This window comes from Tauraco erythrolophus, chromosome Z, assembly GCF_009769465.1.
Source record: "Tauraco erythrolophus isolate bTauEry1 chromosome Z, bTauEry1.pri, whole genome shotgun sequence".
NCBI lineage: Eukaryota > Metazoa > Chordata > Aves > Musophagiformes > Musophagidae > Tauraco > Tauraco erythrolophus.
The window spans coordinates 11,254,180-11,273,534 of NC_141496.1; the positions used below are offsets into that span (position 1 = coordinate 11,254,180).

The 19,355-nt window shown below is 58.3% G+C and overlaps 2 protein-coding genes across 2 annotated transcripts; one reads left to right on the top strand and one right to left on the bottom strand.

The window, feature by feature from the left end:
• Positions 1 to 7,200: 7,200 nt before the first annotated feature.
• SIGMAR1 (sigma non-opioid intracellular receptor 1) lies at positions 7,201 to 9,633 on the bottom strand. The gene is made up of 4 exons (XM_086629592.1): positions 9,486 to 9,633; positions 8,458 to 8,658; positions 7,846 to 7,938; positions 7,201 to 7,540 (listed from the first exon to the last, which is right to left on the bottom strand). Exons 1-4 carry the CDS (start codon positions 9,631 to 9,633, stop codon positions 7,314 to 7,316), a joined length of 669 nt encoding a protein of 222 aa, XP_086485718.1. The 3' UTR covers positions 7,201 to 7,313.
• Positions 9,634 to 9,831: 198 nt separating this feature from the next.
• GALT (galactose-1-phosphate uridylyltransferase) lies at positions 9,832 to 13,052 on the top strand. Its single transcript, XM_086629393.1, has 11 exons — positions 9,832 to 9,889; positions 10,167 to 10,336; positions 10,414 to 10,489; positions 10,620 to 10,668; positions 10,903 to 11,032; positions 11,310 to 11,366; positions 11,667 to 11,789; positions 11,943 to 12,075; positions 12,566 to 12,649; positions 12,741 to 12,895; positions 12,975 to 13,052. The coding sequence occupies exons 1-11, from the start codon at positions 9,832 to 9,834 to the stop codon at positions 13,038 to 13,040; spliced, it is 1,101 nt and encodes a 366-aa protein (XP_086485519.1). The 3' UTR covers positions 13,041 to 13,052.
• The last annotated feature ends 6,303 nt before the right edge of the window (positions 13,053 to 19,355 follow it).

Below are 19,355 nucleotides of genomic sequence, written 5' to 3' on the forward strand. Positions count from 1 at the left end.
ATTTGCTAGCGCACGTCAAGGGAGTCAACCGGGGAGGGCCGGGCTTGCAGCAGCCCCGGGGGAGCGCTCCGGGACCGGCCGCCGAGAGCCGGTCCGGGGCCGCCCTGCGCGGGGCCGCGGGAGGGGATGGGGCCGGGGGCCCAAGGGGCTGGGCGGGCCGCAGTGTGTGGGGGGGGGGGGGTTGTGGGGGGGGTGTGGGTGGGCAGGGCGTGCATGCATAGGGGTGCTGGGAGAGGGGAGTGCATAGGGGTGTGTGCGGAGGTCCAGGTATGCATACGTATGTGTGTGGGAAGAGGGGAGTGTACAGGAGGGGCGTGCAAGGGGTCCGTGCAGGCATATGTAAGAGGGTGCTGAACCCGTTTGCACACATATACAGAGGATGTATGTACAGATACCAGTGTGTGCTGGGTGAAGGCAGCGCATTGCATGAGTGTGTGTGTTCGTGCAGTCGATCTGTACGAGTGTGCACACTCGCTGAGCTGAGCGTGCACCGCGTGTGTGCATGCAGAATGTTGGAGCACACATGCGTCTGTGCACACTGGGAGAGGTGAGTGCACTGCATGTGTGCTTGCAGGGGAGCCTGTGCACAAGCACTTCGGAGCGTGCCATGCGCGTGTGTCTGCACACACTGCGTTTAAGGCATGTGTACACCCTGGGGAAGTGGAGGATGCGCGTACATTGCATGGAACTGTTTGCATGCACGTGCATCCGTGCAGCTGTGTGCATTGTCAGAGGGGCTGAGTGTGTGCAGTGTGTGTGCACACGTGCATACGCTGTCGTGGATAAGTGCTTATCCGTGTACACCAGGAGCTGGGCATGCACATTTTGCATGATCACCTGTATGTGTGTGCGATCTGCCTTGGCAGAGGTGGGGGTGTGCGCTGTGTGCATGGGCAGGCGTGTGCATGCCCGTGTGTTTGGGGGAAGTGGGTGTGTGTACCCGCACTGTCAGTCCGTGTGCAGGCACCAAGGGGCATTTTGGGCCAGCTGCAAGTGCTGAGCCCTGACCTCCAACCGCAAGAGCTGAAGGGTCACCACAATGCACACCAAGCTGGGGCCTGAGACCTCCCCGCAGTCTGGGGCCATGGAGGCCAAGCACCTGAGGGGTGCTGTGTGTGCCCAGACCCTGGTCAAAGAAGACAGACTACAACGTGGACTGGACCCCCTAAACAGGCTCCCGGAGCCCCAGCCCCTGCCTGGCATGGTGAGGATGAGGCCACACATCTCCTCTGTCACTGGAGGGACTCGGTGCTGCTGGCTTGCCCTGTGTCCCTGCTTGCAGGGACTAACCCAGGCACTAGAGTGACATCTCTGGGTATCAGTGTCCTGGTTTTGACTGGGACAGTTAGTTTTTCTTTTTAGCAGTGAGAAGAGCTCTGTGTTTTGGATTTAGTCTGGGAGAAGAACGTTGATAGTGCACTGACACTCATAGTTGTTACTGGGACAGCAAGAACTTTTCAGCTTGCTGTGTTTTTGCCAGTGTGCAGGAGCACAGCAGGCTGGGGGGGAGCATGGCTTGGACAAAGGATCCACAACTCCCCTTGTGATTTGAACTTAAGACTTAGGATTGAAGGGCCAAACTGGCCAATGGAGTGTTCAATATCATGCAGCACCATGCCCAGATGAGAGTTGACCAGGAAGTTTGGAATTCTCTTTCACAGGCCATCTCTCAGACTCTTGGTCTCTCAAAGTTCTCTCTCTGTCTTGCCCTCTTTTCGAGCCTCTCACTCATCTGGGATTGCAGTTATCGGGACTTAACTGTTTCAGAATCATTTGCCGGGACAGGACAGGTGTTGGTCATTGAGTGGTGAGCAATTACACTGTGCCTCATTTGTTTGTATATTTATTATCATTATATAGAATATATATTTTCATAAATTATTTTATCATTAGTACTTTTAATTTTATATTATTATTATTGAATTGTTCTTATCTCAACCCACGAGTCTCCTTCTCTTTTTCCCCTTTCATTCTCTTCCCCATTCCCCAGGGGTGGGGGAGGGTGAGCGAGCAGCTGTGTGGCATTTATTTGCCGGCTGGGCTGAACCATGACAGTCAGACAAGGGTGTAAGCCAGGGTGAGCATACAGCACCCTGACCCTGTGCCTACAGCACCTCACTGCCCCGGGTGGCGAAGCACAGGGCTTCCCCTGCCAGCAGCAACCCCACACTGTCCCCACACTCCCCCTCCGCCTGCCTGACAGTTTTTTCCTGATCCCTCTTTTCTACGGAGGCAGCTTTGGCAGGAGGCAAAGGAGGTGCCTGCTCTTACCTGGGCATTTTTGGCCAGGACAGATGCAGAACTTGTGCGAGTTCCTGGGGGATAAGCAGCAGCACCAGCAGCATCCTGTAACACCAGCACACAAGGGACAGTGGCTTTGGCCCCATTCCATAGCCAGGGCAGCTTGTCACCGAGATCTCATGCTGTTGCACTTGCTGTTGGTGGCTCGGGGTGACAGGAGCTCTGGGTGCCAAGTGCTGCTGGCTCTGTCCCCTCCAGGGCCACCTGTGTGCCACTGGGACCAGGGGCAGCCGCCTTTAACAGCCTAGCACGAGCTGATTCCTGCCCTTCTCCCCAAGTGTCTTGCAGAAACAGGCGCTGATCACGTCTGCAGCGGCAGCTGCATTTGCTCTCGGGATCTGCAGTCTGGGCTGAGCCTCTGCCCTCTTTGACACGACCTTTTGCGGGGAAAAGCCGCCAGTTCTGGCTCTCCGGCTTCCCCGCATGCATCTCCAGAGAAACTGCCCCTCGTCCTTCCACAGCGCTGGGGACTGTCGAGGCTCCTGGAGCTCCTGGCAGCCCAGCGGTGCTCAGCACTGCACGGCATCTTCGCTGGAGAGGCTGTCCTGGAAAAATGAGCCCCTTCTCTGGGAAACCAGGGCAGCTCCTGACCCCGTGGGGCCCCCGGGCACTGTTTATCTTTGCGCAGGAGATAAAGCAGCTGTCAGCCATCCCATTTCAGGGCTGGACAGCTGTAGCTCGCCCTGGCCCATCCCATCCCATCCCACCGAGGCAGGGGTAGGGACCTCCCAGTGCTTGCCAGCCCCCCCTGAGCATCACTTTGTAGACAGCTAGCCGACGATCCTGCTGAGTTGCCCTGTTTCAGGGGGACCCACAAGGGCCAGACACCCCCCAGGACTTGTTCCACAGGTCCCCATCACACAGGGCTCCAGCCTCCCCTCCTGGTACTGATACATTGTACTCCAGGGTGCTGGCACCCTCTGCACTGGGCTGTACCCCACCCCCTACCCACCGGGCCGAGGAGGGAGCTGGGGCTGAAGGCTGGGTGGGATGAGTCAGATGTGGTGATGCTGACAGGACTTCTCCATGGCCTAGCAGGAACCCAGGCATTTGGGGAAGTTCACCTCCTTCCATGCAGATGGGTTGGGGTGCTCTCGTCAACATGGCACCCAAGATTGGGGGACGCAGCCAGGCTTGCTAGTGGCAGCACCGAGGTCTTCATGCGGTGCAGCGTGTCCCATCGCCCTGGGCATGGCCACCAAGGGACCTGGCCCAGCTGAACAAGCTGGCTCAGTTCTTTCCTAGACCTCCACAGTGGCAACAGCAGCTCTGGGACTCTGCATGTGTGTCAGTCCTCAGGTTCTTCCTGGGGCAGCAAGCAGGACCATGTCCCCTCCACCCTCCTGCTCAGCATCTTTGCACTGCTGGAGTCTGGTGATGCTCCTCGCTGGAGAGAGAGAAATCCCCCAGACAAATGGCTATCGACGGCTGCGGTGGAGGCGGCACAGATAGATACGGGAGGTATAGACGGGCACAGCAGACGGCGGAGCAGATTGAGAGATACTCGGAGCAGAGAGATACCGCAGGAGGAATCAGGAGATAGATCCTGCGGGCTGATCAATAACCACTGCATGCAGAGGGACAGCAAGATAGAGTGAGCTGCAGGGAGAAGGCGTTTGGTGGGCAGTGATGTGCATTTGTCCTGGTGACGGCTTTGGGGAGATGCTGCTTGTGATCGCTTCATCTGGGGCTGGGACAGAGTCGGGCCCACAATGCAGGCTTGCCCATCTCCGGCCACCCCACAGGGGTTTGGTGCCATTTCAGGTGCCCTGGGGTCCCACCTGGCCTCTGGGTTCCAAAGGGTGCATATTTCCCATGTGTCCTGGTCACATCCTTTGGCCCTGCAGGAATGTCCCTGCCACCTGTGGGTATCTCGGAGGATGCTGGGTGCCTGTGTGTGGGCAGCCAAAAGGGAGAGGGCCAGCTTGAGTGCAAGCCCTGACCCTGGCACAGGGACTGTGCTGGAGATGGGTGACTGCGGACGAGTTCCCAACTCGTGCCTCAGTTTCTCCATCTGAACCAAAGGATGGCAAGCCACAGGGAGCTGGGTCAGTCCAGCATGACTTGGGCATGGATGAAGAGGAGTGGGGAGGAAGGGGCAGAGGCAGCAAAAGCCTGTAGGACACGCTGTGTCCAGGACCCACCACTCATCTGCTGGTCACTGGTGACACTCACCTGCTCCTTAACAGGCTGCAAACACCTGACCTGAAGGGAGGTCCTGGTTTTTGGGACCCTTGAATGCCTGGTATTGTCCCTGCTTAGTGCTAGGATTGGGACAACCCTTCCTGCCGCAGCAAAGCAGCCAGGGCTCATGAATCCCAGCCAGCCCAACTTCGTCCCAGTGCCACTTGCCCGAGCCACGCCGTGCTGCCTGGTTTCCCTGCTGGGCACATCCCAGTTTAGCTAGGGGTGGTGAGGAAGGTACTGCCGGAGCAGCCCTTCACCTGGACAGGGCTGCTGGCCCTGCAGCCAGGCTGGGGGGGATCCCCCGCCCGTGATGGAGTTATTGACACGGGTGCTACGGAAAACACTGCCGAGATTGTTCACACTAATGTTATTTAGCAGCAATATTTCCGTAATAAAAGAAATCAATGGGCAAGAGAAAAGACCTGTCCAGAGCTTTGATTTTCTCATTTTAATGGCATACTTATTTACTCCCACCAGCGTGCCCATTGGATTTTCATTACATGGCCTTCGCTGTAAGTGGAGCAGTATTGATACGAGCTGCTGAGTTAGCGCCTTCTTGCACAGGCCGGCATGGGATTGCTTGTGTTCCTCAACAGGACCTTGCGAAACCCCAGGGAATGGGCATGGCATGGGGCCAAGGTGGCCTCGCAACCCGCAAGAACTCACAAACACAGCCTGCCCACACATGTGTGCACACGCATGGTCTGCCCATGCGCACACAGGCGTGCACACACGTATATCTGGTTGTCCTTCTGGTCTGTATACACACGTGCACTTGCTGTGCACACATACGCGTGCACACACTCGTCTCACCTGCAGAGGCACACACATGTGCACGACTTCTGCCTACACACATGCACGTACACAAATGTCCTACCCGTATGTGCCTGAGCACTCACATGTGTGCAATTGCTCTGATCATATGGACAGATGCCCTATTGTTCTACCTACACACACACGTGCAAGCACGCGTGGAACACTCACCTGTTCCACCTACACCCAGCTGCAAACTGTTCTACCTACATGCACGCACGCACCTGTGCACACCCAACTGCCCTGCCAAGACACATGCACACAGAACCATCCTGCTTCCACCTATACACACATGTGCGTACGACCCGTCTACCAGCACGTGCACACATGCACAACATACGTACAGCCAACATACCTTGCGATTCCCTCCTGTGCCCTTCTCACACCGGGGTGTGTGTCTCTGTAAACTTCTCAGGACCACCAACCCCCTGTTCACCCCCAGGACCACCTGTCCAGCATCAGCACTGTCCTCCAAAAGGATGGAGCCCGCCAGACTCATGTCCTCCACGGAAGCAGGGCCCTGGCATCAGCCCAGGCTTTTGGTCCCCAGCAACTGCAGCAGACAGAGGAGTAACAGCACCATCTCCTGCCAGTCCCCGGGAGCTGAGACGATCCTGATCCTGCCCAGCACTGCATCTCCCAGCTCCCGGCACCCCAGGCACAATGCTGCCAGCTGGCCATGGACACCCAGCTGTCCCCAGTTGCCAGCAAGACCCCCACTCAGCCTGGAGCTGAACGGATCCAGCACCATTCCCCGTGGCAGGGGCTCAGCAGACTCCAGAGACTCTCCCAGGGACTCGAGTGGGTGGGATGAACAACTTTATTACTGGTGTCTCTTTTCAGGTGGCAAATTAAGAAGCAGCCCATGTGCAGGGCTGCCAGTCAGCACGACGGGGACAGTCCAGGAGCAGGAGGAGCGACATGCTACAGGCCTGGTGGCCAGGGACACACACGTTATTCTGGCAGCAGCGCAGAGGTGAACGCCCTCCACCAAGCAGCGAGCCCACACGCGTCCAGCCGTAGGGCGGCAAGCAGGGGCCGCAGCCAGGCTCTGTCGGGCAACTGTGGTGCTCCCTCGGCAGCTGGGACCCCACGCTGGTGGTCCCCAGAGGGTCTCACAGCCAGGGGAAGCGTTTTGAGGGGCGAGATCCCATCCTGAGCTAGTACAGAGGTTCGTGCACCCGCAGACACCAGGTATGTGCATAGCCCAGAGGCCACACAGAACGGGCTCTCGGTTAAGGCGACAGACGGTGGCTCTCCCCCTTGGGGGGGAATGCAGGGAGGGGGACTGTGGGGAAAAGGACCCTCTTCCAGGCCCGACTGTCCCCTGGGGCAGATGACATACAGGGGACCAAAAAAGACCTTCAGCACAGAGGCTGGGCATCCCATCACTGCTGGGAGGGTCCCAGCACAGATCCTGCCCTGTGCCAGGAGGACGTCGTGTGCTGCCAACCCACACCAGTGGGGACAGAGCCATGGGAGATGCTGCCAGCTGGACCCAGCGCCCTGCGCTGCCCGCAGCCCCAGCAGCCTGCCAGGGAGACAGGGAACCTCTCAGCCAACCTTTACAGTGGATGCTCTGGCCCAGCTCACCCCGTGCACCCTGTTCCAAGGGTGGCATCCTCCTCCTGATGTCTCAGGAGCTGCAGAAATTTTGCGGAGCCTGGGGACAGCACTCCAACTCGTCTCCTGCTGAAGGACACACAGAGGTGTTCGTACCCTGCAAGGCCACTCCAGCCCTGAGGGATGGAAAAGCAGGACACGGCTCTGACCAAAATGGGGGAGAGGCAGACAGTAAAGAGAATTGGCAGTCTGTATTGCTGTGACTGCCATGGTCCCTCCGTCCTGGCACCCAGCTGGCCCATGGGGAAGAACAGAGCTATTTGGGGGAGGCACGGGCGGGGGTCTCCTGCCATCTCTGCTAGAGCCTGGGCTCGGGGAAGAGGAGGAGGAAGGAAGGCTGGGAGAAGAGGAGACAGCTGTGCCCAGCAAGGTGCCCTGGCGAGCTGGGCTCAGCAGCCCAAGGTGCTGAAGAAGGCACTGGCTTCCAGGAGCAGGCCCTTGGCGTAGACGCGCAGGGTGTAAAAGAAGGTGACGAAGTCCTGAGTGCTGAAGAGGGTGTCAGCCAGGGCGAAGGCGAGCGTGGAGGGGATGAAGCCCCGGCCATACTCCACCATCCAGGTGCCCGCGCTCCACTGCACTGATGTGGCCTCTCCTGCCTGATGCACAATGGTGTCCCCTGCCAACACACAAAACCAGCACAGCTCCCAGTGGCTACCCCACATCATGCCTAAAGTGGAGATACGTGGGGTCACGACCTGCAGGGCTGAGCACCCCAATCCCTCTCCAGTCTTGCTCACTTTTCTCTTACTGGCACCGAGATGCTGGCATGTGCCCGTGGGGACACAATCCACCCCGCTCTAAGCGACTGGATTCTGCCACCTGGAAGGGAGAGGCTCTGCGATAGCAGAGGACTAGTCCACAGAGGGGCTGTGCCCCTGGATGTAGACACAGCCTACAGGGTGCCACAGCTGCTGCACTTACCTGGATAGTAGATCTCACTTCTGGTGGTCCCCTCCTTCCACTGCCGGAAGGTCCCCGAGATGACAGTGTCGGAAATATCTGCCCAGTACCGACCTGGGGGAGGACAGACAGTACCGGCTCAGCGCATCCCTGCTGAGGACAGCTCAAGAGCCCAGGTTTGAGCCATGGAGCAGCCCTCTGGGTGACAGGATGCCAGCACCAGGGCCTCAACATACTGAGGAACGCAGCTAGGTCTGGTACCCAGGCTGCCTCTGTAACCGGCTGTATACCACCAGCCTGGACTGCTCCCTGTCCTTAAGCTAAGTTGTTTCCAGCATGTCTGGCATTCACTCCTGGCTGAAGCACTGGGAGACGTGATGCTCGCCACCGCCTGCCAGCTGGATGCGGAGAGTCCTGGCCACATGGCATGGCACGCACAGGGACCTGCGGGTGCTGCAGGACACCAGGGCGCTGGTCCCCACGCAAAGGGCGTTTTCCTGCACCCCACAAAAGAAGTGGAGCAGTGGGCTCCCTGCCCTGGCACACCATGACCAGGGCAGTCAGACTCAAACAAACGGAGTGGAAAGAGCTCAGAGAACCACCCCCACCCGCCAGCCCCATCCCCCTGCTTACCTGAGTGGCCGCCGGTGTCGACGGCTGTCCCAAAGAGCAGCACGTACTCAGTGAGCGAGGCATGCAGGAGGCACATGGAACCCATCCACCCGCCTGCGTTCACGAACACCCACTGCAGGTCCTCATCCGGTAGGATATGGCCTGGGTGCTTCTTTCGCAGCTCCACGATGATCTTGGAGAAAGCTAGCTCATGGTCCAGCCCTGCAGCAGCCACGGTTGTTGTGAGTCCCTGTACAGAGCAAGCTCTGCTGGACTCCCCTTGAATCCCCTCCACACCCACAGGGTCCCAGCACATCCTTAGAGGGGTCTGCTTAGGGAAGATGTCCCCTCTCTCCAGCCCTCAGCCTCTGTGGCTGCTGATCCGACCCCACTGCCTACGCAGATGTGATGGAGGACGTGCAGCACCGAGCACTCCAACCCTACAGCCCACCCCAGGCGCTGGGCTATATGGTGGACCCAAGCAAGGTGACAGTGACCCTGCCCTGGTTGACATGCAGCCCCTCTGCTCTGACCACACACCCTGTGGCCTGTGGGGCCAGAGATGGGAGCTCAGTTCTGCCCCTGACCCACCTGAGGTTTGGTCCCCCAACCTCCCAACCTGGCCCAGTCCCAGCACCGAGTGAGATGCCTTAACCTCGGGTTCAGCTCCAGCTGGGCTGAGTGATGCTGCTGCCCCAGTCCCCATCCCTGCTTCGCTCCAGTCCCATTACCCCACCCCAGGGCTCCCACGCTCCCTGTCCCAGTTCCACAGTACTGACCGCTTCCCGGTACCGATCCTGCTGCCCCGTCTCCAGACCCTCCGGCTTCTCCCTGACCCCAGTCCCATTCCCTCCGTGAACCCAGCCTCCCCGAACCGAAACCTCCTCGATCCCGCGTCCCGGCTATGGGTCCCTTCCCCAGGCCAGCCCAGGCTGCTGCTCCCCGCGCCGTCCTCGTTCCGCTTCCCGTTCCCCGTCCCCATCCTTCCTCGGTCCCGCTCCCCCCAGCCCCCACGGCCGGAAGGCCCCGTCCCTTCGGGCGGCGCGTACCCGCGTGGTGCCGGGCGAGCTGGGCGATCTCGGCGGCGGTGAACTCGTACCGTTTGGAAGCCAGCCACCCCCGCAGCCCCTGCAGCACCAGCGCCAGCGCGCCCAGCGCCAGCCCGGCCCGCAGCGCCCGCCGCCCCGCCGCCCCCATGCCGCCCGCGACCGCCGCTCCGCCCCGCCGCCCCCGGGACGGGGAGCGGGACCGCCCCCGCCGCGGCCACGCCATGGCCGGCCGCGGGCGGCCCTGCGCCGGCGCGGCGGGGCGGGGCGGAGGCGGAGGCGGCCACAAGGGGCCGGGTCGGCGGGGCGGTGCCGTTGTTGTCGCCGGGGCCGCCGGGAGCGTCGCGTGATGGAGCCGTTGGCGGCCGGGAAGGAAGAGGAGGGGGGTGGCAGCTTCCGTGCCAGCGGTACGACCGGAGCTGCCTTCCCCCCGGCGGAGCCCCGGGGAGCGGGGACTGCGGAGACCCTCCCTGCCCGCGGGAGCAGTAGAGGGACCACCACCCCCCCCCCCCCCCCCCCCCGGACTGAGACAGGGCGGAAGGGGTGAAGCTGAGGGGGGCGGTGGAGGGTGCAAACCTTCCTGCAGGATTACCCGCGGAGGGGGCATGGTGGGTGGCGGGGTGCCCGGCCCGCGGGGGGTCTGCACCCCGCGTCCCTCGCTCCCTGACGCCTTGCACCCCGCAGAGCACCAGCACGCTCGTTACAACCCGCTGCGGGACGACTGGGTGCTGGTGTCGGCCCACCGGGTGAAGCGCCCCTGGCAGGGGCAGCTGGAGAAGCCGCCCCCCGACGACGTGCCCCGCTGGGACCCCAACAACCCCCTCTGCCCCGGGGCCACCCGGGCCAACGGCGAGGTACCACCAAGGACTCAAATGTCTGGGCTCCCTCCAGCGCCCTGTCCACCCCCTGATCCTGTGTCTTGCCCTGGCAGGTGAACCCCCAGTACGAAGGCACCTTCGTCTTCCCAAATGACTTTCCTGCACTGCAGCCTGATGCTCCTGAGCCTGGTAACATCTGGGGGGACAGCAGGTTGCCAGGGAACCCCAGGCTCAGGTCCTGGGGGGCTGCAGGGTGGACTGGAGAGACATGGGTGCTGCCCTAGCACCTTCTCCCTCCCCACTCTCTGTCCTTCCCCAGGTGACAGCGATCACCCCTTGTTTCGAGCGGCAGCAGCCCGTGGTGTGTGGTGAGTACCTCCATGGCTCTTGAGGGTCCAGGCTGCAATGTCAGCCAGGACCTGTGAGGTGAAGCCAGACTGAGCCTGCCCTGCTCCTGATACTGCCTGTTCTGTGGATGCCTGCTCTGTTTTGAGAGCATTTGGGGCAGATCTCATCCTTGTCCCCTGTTCCACTACTACCCGGTGAGGCCGTGGAGGTCTCCGTCTGCCCAGCAGTCCCAGACACGTGTATGTCCTCCACAGCAAGGTCATGTGCTTCCACCCCTGGTCAGACCTGACGCTGCCCCTCATGTCCCTGGCAGAGATCCGGGCCGTCATCGATGCGTGGGCAGAGCTGGCCGCTGAGCTGGGTGCCTCCTACCCCTGGGTGCAGGTCTGGGGCTGGTGGGGGCTGCCTCTTTTCTCCCTGCCCCAGGGTCTTGGGTGGAGGGAGGGGCCAGGGCTGGGTGCTCTGGCATCACCTGAGATTGGGACCATCCCAGTTACATGTGGGTCCCCTGTCTCCACCTCATGCCCCTCTGAGCCTTTCCAGGCAGTTGCGAGGCTCTACTCTGCTGTGGGATGCTTTCCTGGTGTACCGGGGACCCCATGGCGGCCCGCAGCAGGGACGCTGCTGCTGGGACCTGCTGGCTGCACCTTTTCCTCTGCAGATCTTCGAGAACAAGGGAGTGATGATGGGCTGCTCCAACCCACATCCACACTGCCAGGTGAGGCTGTCCTGCCTGTGACATGGCTTAACCGTAAGTCCCAGGGGGCGACCCTACAGCAAACCCAGGTAGAAGGTATGAATGGGAATCCTTTTGCCCTGGTACCAAAGCTTTCTGCAACGAGGATACCGCCGTGCCTGTTCTGTCACCTCCCTTCTGGCTAACTGTCCCTTGAGGCTGCCACACGTCGGACTCTCCACCTGGTGGCAGCATGGACCTGCAGATGGGCAGTGTGGTTGGGGCACACCTGCAAATGCAGGGTACAGGTTACCCAGCCCTGCACCCCGATGTCCTTCCCAGGTCTGGGCCAGCAGCTTCCTCCCCAACGAGGCACGGCTGGAGGACCGGACCCAGCGACAGCACCTGAGCCAGCATGGTGTGCCCATGCTGCTGGAGTATGCTGAGCAGGAGGCTCGCCGGAAGGTGAGGGCATGGCCTGTTGTCCATATCCCCTCCCTGAGAGCTGGATGTGTGCTGGGGCAGGCCCCCCAGCCCCCAAGAGCAGAGCTCCCAGGAATGCCCATCCCCAGGGCATCAGGATGTTGAGCTGTCACTGTTGAGCACCATGTCCCGCAGGAGCGGCTGGTGGTGGAGAACACTGACTGGCTGGTTGTGGTGCCATACTGGGCCACTTGGCCCTTCCAGACCCTGCTGCTCCCCCGCCGTCACGTCTGCCGCCTCCAGGACCTCCATGACAGCGAGAGGGACAGTGAGTGGCTCTGCACCTCGTTATGCCCTGTACCATGTCCTCTGGGCTCGGCCTTCGTTAGGAGGCAGCTCTGTGGCAGCCTCACTGGTGCAAGAGGGTTGTGTCCCCCTGTGGTGTGGGGCTGCTGGGCTTTTTTTGAGGGGAGAGAGGCACCCCTGTTATGCTGGGGCGGGAGCCAGGCATCCAAGCACAGGCTGCACTGGTGAGGGGATTGTCATCCTTTTTGGGGTGATGAAGCACGTGGTGCCCCATGCTCTTGGGATGCTGGCTGATTAGGAACGAGGGTTCCTGCTGCTGCTTTGCTTGGGCTGTCTGCATGGGTTGGGCAGGGGGAATCTGGCCAGCATGTCCCTCCTGCCTGTCACCAATGTCTACCAAGGGAAGGGTGCTGAGGGTGACCCATCTCCCATCTGTCAAAGTCAGGTATGCTGCCTGCCCTTAGCAGGGGGCTGGCCAGTTTCAGCTGCGACCCTCTGGTCCTCTCCTGCAGGCCTGGCCTCCATCATGCAGAGGCTGCTCATCAAGTACGACAATCTCTTCGAAGTCTCCTTCCCCTACTCCATGGGCTGGCACGGTGAGTGGTGCAGTCAGGAGACCCCCATGACCCTCTCATCTATGTTCCCGTTTCCTCCCCGGGGCTCACGCAGCAGTTGCACCCCTGGCAGGAGCCCCCACAGGCCCCTACCTGGAGGAGGACTGTGGGCACTGGCAGCTCCATGCCCACTACTACCCTCCGCTGCTCCGCTCTGCCACCATCCGCAAGTTCATGGTGGGCTACGAGATGCTGGCGCAGGTGCAGCGGGACCTCACCCCAGAGCAGGTGAGCATAGTGCAGGGGGGGGGATTGTGGGGAGCCAGGGAGTCCCATGCTGCGGCCGTCCATGTGCTGTGCCCTGCAGGCGGCTGAGCGCCTGAGGAGCCTCCCTGAGGTGCACTACAAGCAGAGGACCAAGGAGTCGTCGTGATGGGGAGCAGCAGCAGAGCCAGCCTCGGCTGTGCGCGGTGAGTCCAGGGAGAGGAGGCAGCTGGGGCTGGTGAGGCGGGAGTCTGGGAACTCATGTCCGTTGCGAGCCCTCCATCTCCCAGCTTTTCATGAGCCTTGTTGCAGCTTGGCCTGGCTTGGGGACTGGTTTTGCCTGTTCGGGTACCCCAGTCCTAACCCTGCAGCATCCTTGTGCAGGTGGTGCAGTTCCTTCTCTCTCTTTCCTCATCCCAGGCTGTATCTTCCAGCTCTGCAGCATGGTCTTACCACCACTAAAGGGCTTGCCCTCCTTACCAGTCCAGTCTTCCTGATGGAACTGGGAGTGTTGTCTGCCCTGTGGAGGGGCACAACCCCTGTGGCCAATAAAACATGGAAACAAAGTGCCTCTGCCTGTGCCCTCTTGGCTTTTGGCCCTGGGTGGGAGGTTCGAGGCCTCTGGTAGGGACCCCCAGCTGGTGAGAGGGGATAACTCTGGGGGCTGTAGGGGGTGTGCCGGCAGCCCTACGCCTCTTGCTGCTGTCCCTGTCTCTGTGTTGCCTCCTCCTCCTCCCTGGGGGGAGCTCTGAGCCTGTCTCTGAGCTTGGGAGGGGTGGGAGACAGGGAGGAATTGATGCTGCTCAAGGCTTAGCCAGCTCCTGGGAGAGGGCTGTGGCCTGGCAAACTCACTGCACGGAGGTAGCTGGCTGGGATGCTCAAACCTGGAGCATCATCCAGGAGCTTCATCCTCCTCACTGCCTGGGGCTGTTGGGCTGCAGCTCATCCTGCCTGCTGCGGGTACTGGGACTGCTGGGGTGCAGCAAGGGGCTGGTTCATCACTAGCCCAGGGGCTACCAGGGCGTCCAGCGCTGCTCATGGTGCTGCTGCTCTCTTTCCCCTTCCCTGTGCCCACCCATGGTGCGGGGCAGCAGCAGCCCGGTGCCTGGGCTGAGCTGAGGGATGCTGTAACCAGCTGTGTGCTCCCTCCTTGTGGCGCTTTCCCCGAGGGAAGCCATGAGACTGTGCAGGGGTAGGTCCTGGACAGTGATGTCCCACAGTTGATGTAGGGGGTTGCTGGGTGCCATCTGCCATTGTGTTTTCACACAAATAGATTTTATTTGTCACTAAAGAGCCATTCTAGTAACTCCTTAATGAGGCCCCTATCCCTGTCAAGCGTGTGAGTGAGCTCATGGGGGCTAGAAATATCTTGTAAGGAGAGAAATGCTTTCCTCCTACCTACAAGATGACAATCTGTGGGGAGGGCTGTGCCCCCCTGTGGAGAAATAACCAAAAATGGGGGAATGGAAGATGGCTGTTTCCCAAAGTTCAGCTCACAAGCTGTAATATTAAAGCAGCTTTGAGGAGAGACACAGTTGCTGCTCCCAGGAACAGAATGCGGTTGGCACGGACAAGGCCTACCCTGGCTGAATAGAATGTACAATGTCCTTGAAATGGGGAGTAGGGTGGTACAAAGGTACCACGGCTCATCCCTGTTACCAGGGATAGGGAATGGCTGCCAAAAGGAACCACACAGCTGGCAAGGAAGCTGGATCATGGCTGTTGCCTCAGTGATGGTGGTGGACAGGGCTGGGCCAGGCATTTACCGAGACAGGTTGGTCGTGTTAATGTTTAATGAAGTTGCAAAATTCTTGTCCTTTAGGCAAACTTTCATTACAATACCGAAACACACCTCCATCCCAAAAGCTACCTGCCTCTGGGCTGTGACAACCCCTCATTGAGCAGGCGCCCTGAAATTCTTCTAGTCTATACCTTTAAATTGACGTGAGGAAAATTTACACCAATCCTGCCGAAGTGAGTGGCTAGAGTCACTCAAGCCTCATCAAAAAGTATAAAAATTGCTTAAGAGAAGAGGGTGTTGGGTGAAGACCTCCATCGGAATGTCTGGGATCAGTTGACAGGCTGGACCCCTCTTCTTCCCCCACAGGGACACCTGTTGGGTAAGAGCTCTGTGTTATGGGCGCTTAGTTACTAACATCTTGCTAGCTAGTTAGAATCATCGCTAATAAGTTTTGATTTTGCAGTCAGTACCTATCACCGGCTGTCTTTGAATCTGTATCCTGTCACGAGCACACGTAATAAAATTTGTCATCTGTACACATAAGCTTCCAGAAACTTCAACGATTGATGCAGGGGACATAAGGGATTTGGCCCGGTGTCGCTGCTCATGAGGGTCCCTGAATAGGTCAGGTGATCACCCTCTGACTTAGTGGGGTGTCCAGAGGGATTTGTCCCAGTGACGCTGTCAGCATAAGCCTGACAGACTGGTCAAATTGTAAAGGGTTTGAGGTAATCCCTCTCTCTGTCCTCTATCAACCTAACGTCATTTCTTAACGTGACACTCCCCATTCCATCTGTGCATCTCTTCCCCCATCCCTACCCAGGGGGTTGGGGCAGAGAGAACGGCTCAGCCAGCGTGAGGCTCAGAGCCAGGCTGGATGTGACCCTCCTGCATGCTGGCCCCATCCTGCTCCCCCATCACCTCATCCCAGAGCCCACAAGCCATCCCACCACCTGTCCTCAGGGCTCCCTAGGTGCCCAAGGGTTTTGGGGTGACCCTTGAGCTTAGAGCCATCATTGTACAGAGCATCCCCCTGCATGGCATAGGGGATGCCCAGCTCAGAGTATGGTCTCTTACAAGTGGATTTCTTCCCTCCCAGGACAAGCAGTGTCTGTCCGGGCTCTGTGACCGTCCCCATCGCAGCCCCCATCCCTTCTGAAACCAACAAGTGCTTTCATGCCAACCTCCAAACTTCCCGCTCTTCCCCAGGGCCCTGGAAAAGTGTTACGGAATTGGTTTAAATGTGGGAATGCAGACTGGGGTAATTAGCTACTGAACTGGTTGTAACGAAGCTAGTCATCTCCCTGCATGCGCAGTTAGCTCTGATTTAATAGCCCACCGGCTCCCAGCCTGGGCTGCGGTGCCTCGGCCCAGGGCCGTAAACGAAACTCGCAGTAAGTCAAGCGGTATTAAACTTTACAGTCGCTGTCTTTAAAAACGAGACTCTCTCTCTAATAAATCAGAGCAAGTGGGATTGTAAATATCGAGGCAGGATCCATATTGCTTAATTAAACAGCGCCTAATGAACAGCCTGTTTGTTGTGTTGTGATTTAGGACGGAGGCTGGGGAGGCGGCACGTGCCGAGGAGTGCTGGTGCCCATGCTGGGATGCCCTCTCTGACAGGTAGCAGCTGCTGGAGTTTAGCTGCTGCTAAAATAGCTCAGAGGCTGCCTGAGAGTTAATTTTATATTTTTTTTTTTAAATTAAAAAGTAGTTTCTCCCCCCCCCCAAAAATATCTGAAACATTCAGGGTGGAAGTCAGCAGCAGGTGGAGGAGGAGAGGGGGTGCAGCTAGGTGGGAGAGCTGGACCCTGGCTACACTGAGCCCCTCCTTCCTCATGACAGATCTACCTCCTCTTGTGCTGGTATTTTTAGCTTGTGTCAGGGGGTGTGAAAGGCTGGGAGGCAGCAACAGACCTTTCCCGTGGCACGAGAAGGCATCGGACTGGTGTGAATGCTGCTGCTAGGGTTGCAAAGGCATTGGAATTCACAGGAACCATCACTGCCATGCTGTAAAGCCCTGAAGCCTGTTATATTTTGGTAGTTACACTCCAGTTGTAATCAAAAAGTGATTTATGGCAAGGAGATTAAAAGCACCTAGCTGGGTGCGGGATGGTGGAGCGGAGGGTCTCTGGGGCAGCTGGCTGTTGCTGCTGACCTTGAAGCATCAAAGGGAAACTGAGGCCTGTTGGGATGCCCTGTAGGGATGTGCCTCAGTGCCGTTTCACTTCTGCAGGGAAGCTGTTGGAGATCATCCTGGCAAAAGTGTCCATGCCTTGGTGTCAGCCTCATCCTGAGCCCCTGTCCCCCAGCATCAGGGCCAGTACATCCTCCACAATCCCTGCCCTGAGCTGCTCTGGAAGTACAAGCAGAGCAGGTGATGGGTGGAGAGAGAGGGAAGCTGAAACTAAGCTGAAGCGTGGAGTTAATGCGTTAAAAACACATTGAGGTTCCACGGAGGCGTTTGCTCCCTCTGTGGCCTGTTAATAGGGCTGTGAGGCATTAGTAAGGGGCCACGGTGCTTCTGTGCTGGGCCAGCACGTCCTGTGCTCTGCAAGGAGCAAGGAATAAGCCCAGGAGGGGATGCAGAGATGTAGAGACGCTTGAATCATAGAATCATAGAATGGTTAGGGCTGGAAGGGACCTTCAAAGGTCATCTAGTCCAACCCCCCTGCAAGGAACAGGGATATCTCCAACTAGATCAGGTTGTTCAGGGCCTCATCCAACCTGGCCTTGAACGTCTCCAGGGATGGAGCATCCACCACCTCTCTGGGCAACCTGTTCCAGTGTTGTACAACTCTCATGGTAAAAAATTGAGGGGGAATGGCCAGGAATTTAGTCCTGTTTCCATCCCATTTTCTGATGCCACTGAAACAAATCGTTTGGGCTACTAAGGGACATGGTTTCCCCAGATCTGCTGGGGCTTTGGCTCGACTGAGACCAACTGACGTGCTCACCCAGGTTGTTGCACTGCCTGTCTCCATTGTCATCCCTGTCCTGACTGTCTGAGAGACCCAGGGTATCCCCAGCTCTGATACTGACTCATTCTGCGACCATGGGTAACTCCTGGGATGCTACTCCTGGATGCCACCCTGGTGCACAGAGACCCTTTGGCATGAGCTCTCAATGATGGATCGTAACTGCTGGAGGCACTTTTGCCACCTTTAGTTATGTGTTGATGTCCTAGGCAGCTGCTGAAGGCTGCAGAGCTGCACACCTGCTGCAGATCCTGAATCCCAAACCCTGCCCACCCCTCTTTCACTCCTCCCTGCCTTATAGCACAGGTGAGACGATAAATATTGGGCAAAGGAAGTTAATCTGTGACCAGAGTGTTTTAATCAGAAAAAAAAGGTATTAGTGCAGGCCTGCTGGCTCCTGCCAAACTACAGTTTTACTGTCCCTCCCGGTACTGGGTTTATGGCTGTCATTTCATTCCAGTTTTACTGTTGTTTTTGCCCTTATTGTTGAGTTTCTCCTTGCCTGCTGCTGCCTATGACTGAAGGGGGCTTTTAGGAACATAATAAGGAAGAAATTAGTAAATTTTTAGGGAGGAATAAGGAAAGGAAGGGAGGAAGAGAGAAAGGATGAAAAGAAGGAAGAAACAGAGGGAGGAAGAGAGGGAGAGAAGAAGGAAGGAGGGGAGGGAGGGAAGTAGGGAGGAAGGGAAGGCTAAATCCCTCCTGTTTCTATATAAAAAACACCATCAGGCAGTTAAAATGAAAACAATTAAAAATTTTAAGCAGATGCTAAACACCCTGGTGCCCTGCAGCAGGCGGCTCCGTGCTGCGGGGAGAGCTGCTATGCCAGGAGAATGAAAAGCAAAACTGAAATCCCTTTTAGATCTTGGCTTAGACAGACACATGGGAGCATGTTATCAGCCTCTGGGGCAGCAGACAGCACCCAGCTTGGCTGGGCTGCCTGGAGCATCTCCCCTGGGCTTGGCAGCTGCCTTGGCAGCAACTTTGCGAAGGGCTGAGACCAGCAGGAAATAATTTTGGAGGTGACTTGCCCATGCCTCAGCCAGCTGGTGTTTTTTCCTCTGCTGATGGTCACTGAGACCTCCCTACAAGGCATTTTCAGAGCCCTTGGGGACCATGTGTTGTGGGAGGGCTGCTGGTCCCATGTGGACACAACAGGGTGTCTGGATGCTGGCTGCCAGCAGCAGAGAGCCACAGGCTCTGCATGGGCTTTAGGACAGCAGCCCCAGGGCTGGAATTTAATTTGTTAATTATCTGAGACATGCAGTTAATTAGATACCATCACTCTGCAGCATCTATGTGGTCACTTAGCAGTGGATTCCCCCATCTGCCCCTCGAATTTCCTGCACACCTGGGCTTGGGGAGGCACCTCAGGGCTTGGCTCTCAGCAATGGGGACCTGCCATCATATGTGGTTTTGAGCCTCTTTCTCATCCTGAGAACCCATCCCAGGGTCAGAGAGCTCAATTTAGAGCAAGGGGAACCCCAGGAGGGTTCAGATTCTTGCTGGATTAACCCCAGACATAACGAGGTAGGGAGGGAGGGGAGCAGATGTGGATGGGAGGGCAGGGGGCTGATCTGAGCTATAGGTAGCTGAAACACTTGACTGCAAAAGGGTGTTATCCACCAGTGGGGGAGATGCTGGGAGAAGGCAGGAGCCTTCACAGTGTCCAGGACTGGTGTGAAATGCAGCTGGCTCCTGGCATGGCTGAGATAGGGCACTCCATCCATGCCTGGCACTCTCCTGCTGCCCGAGCCAGCTGTGA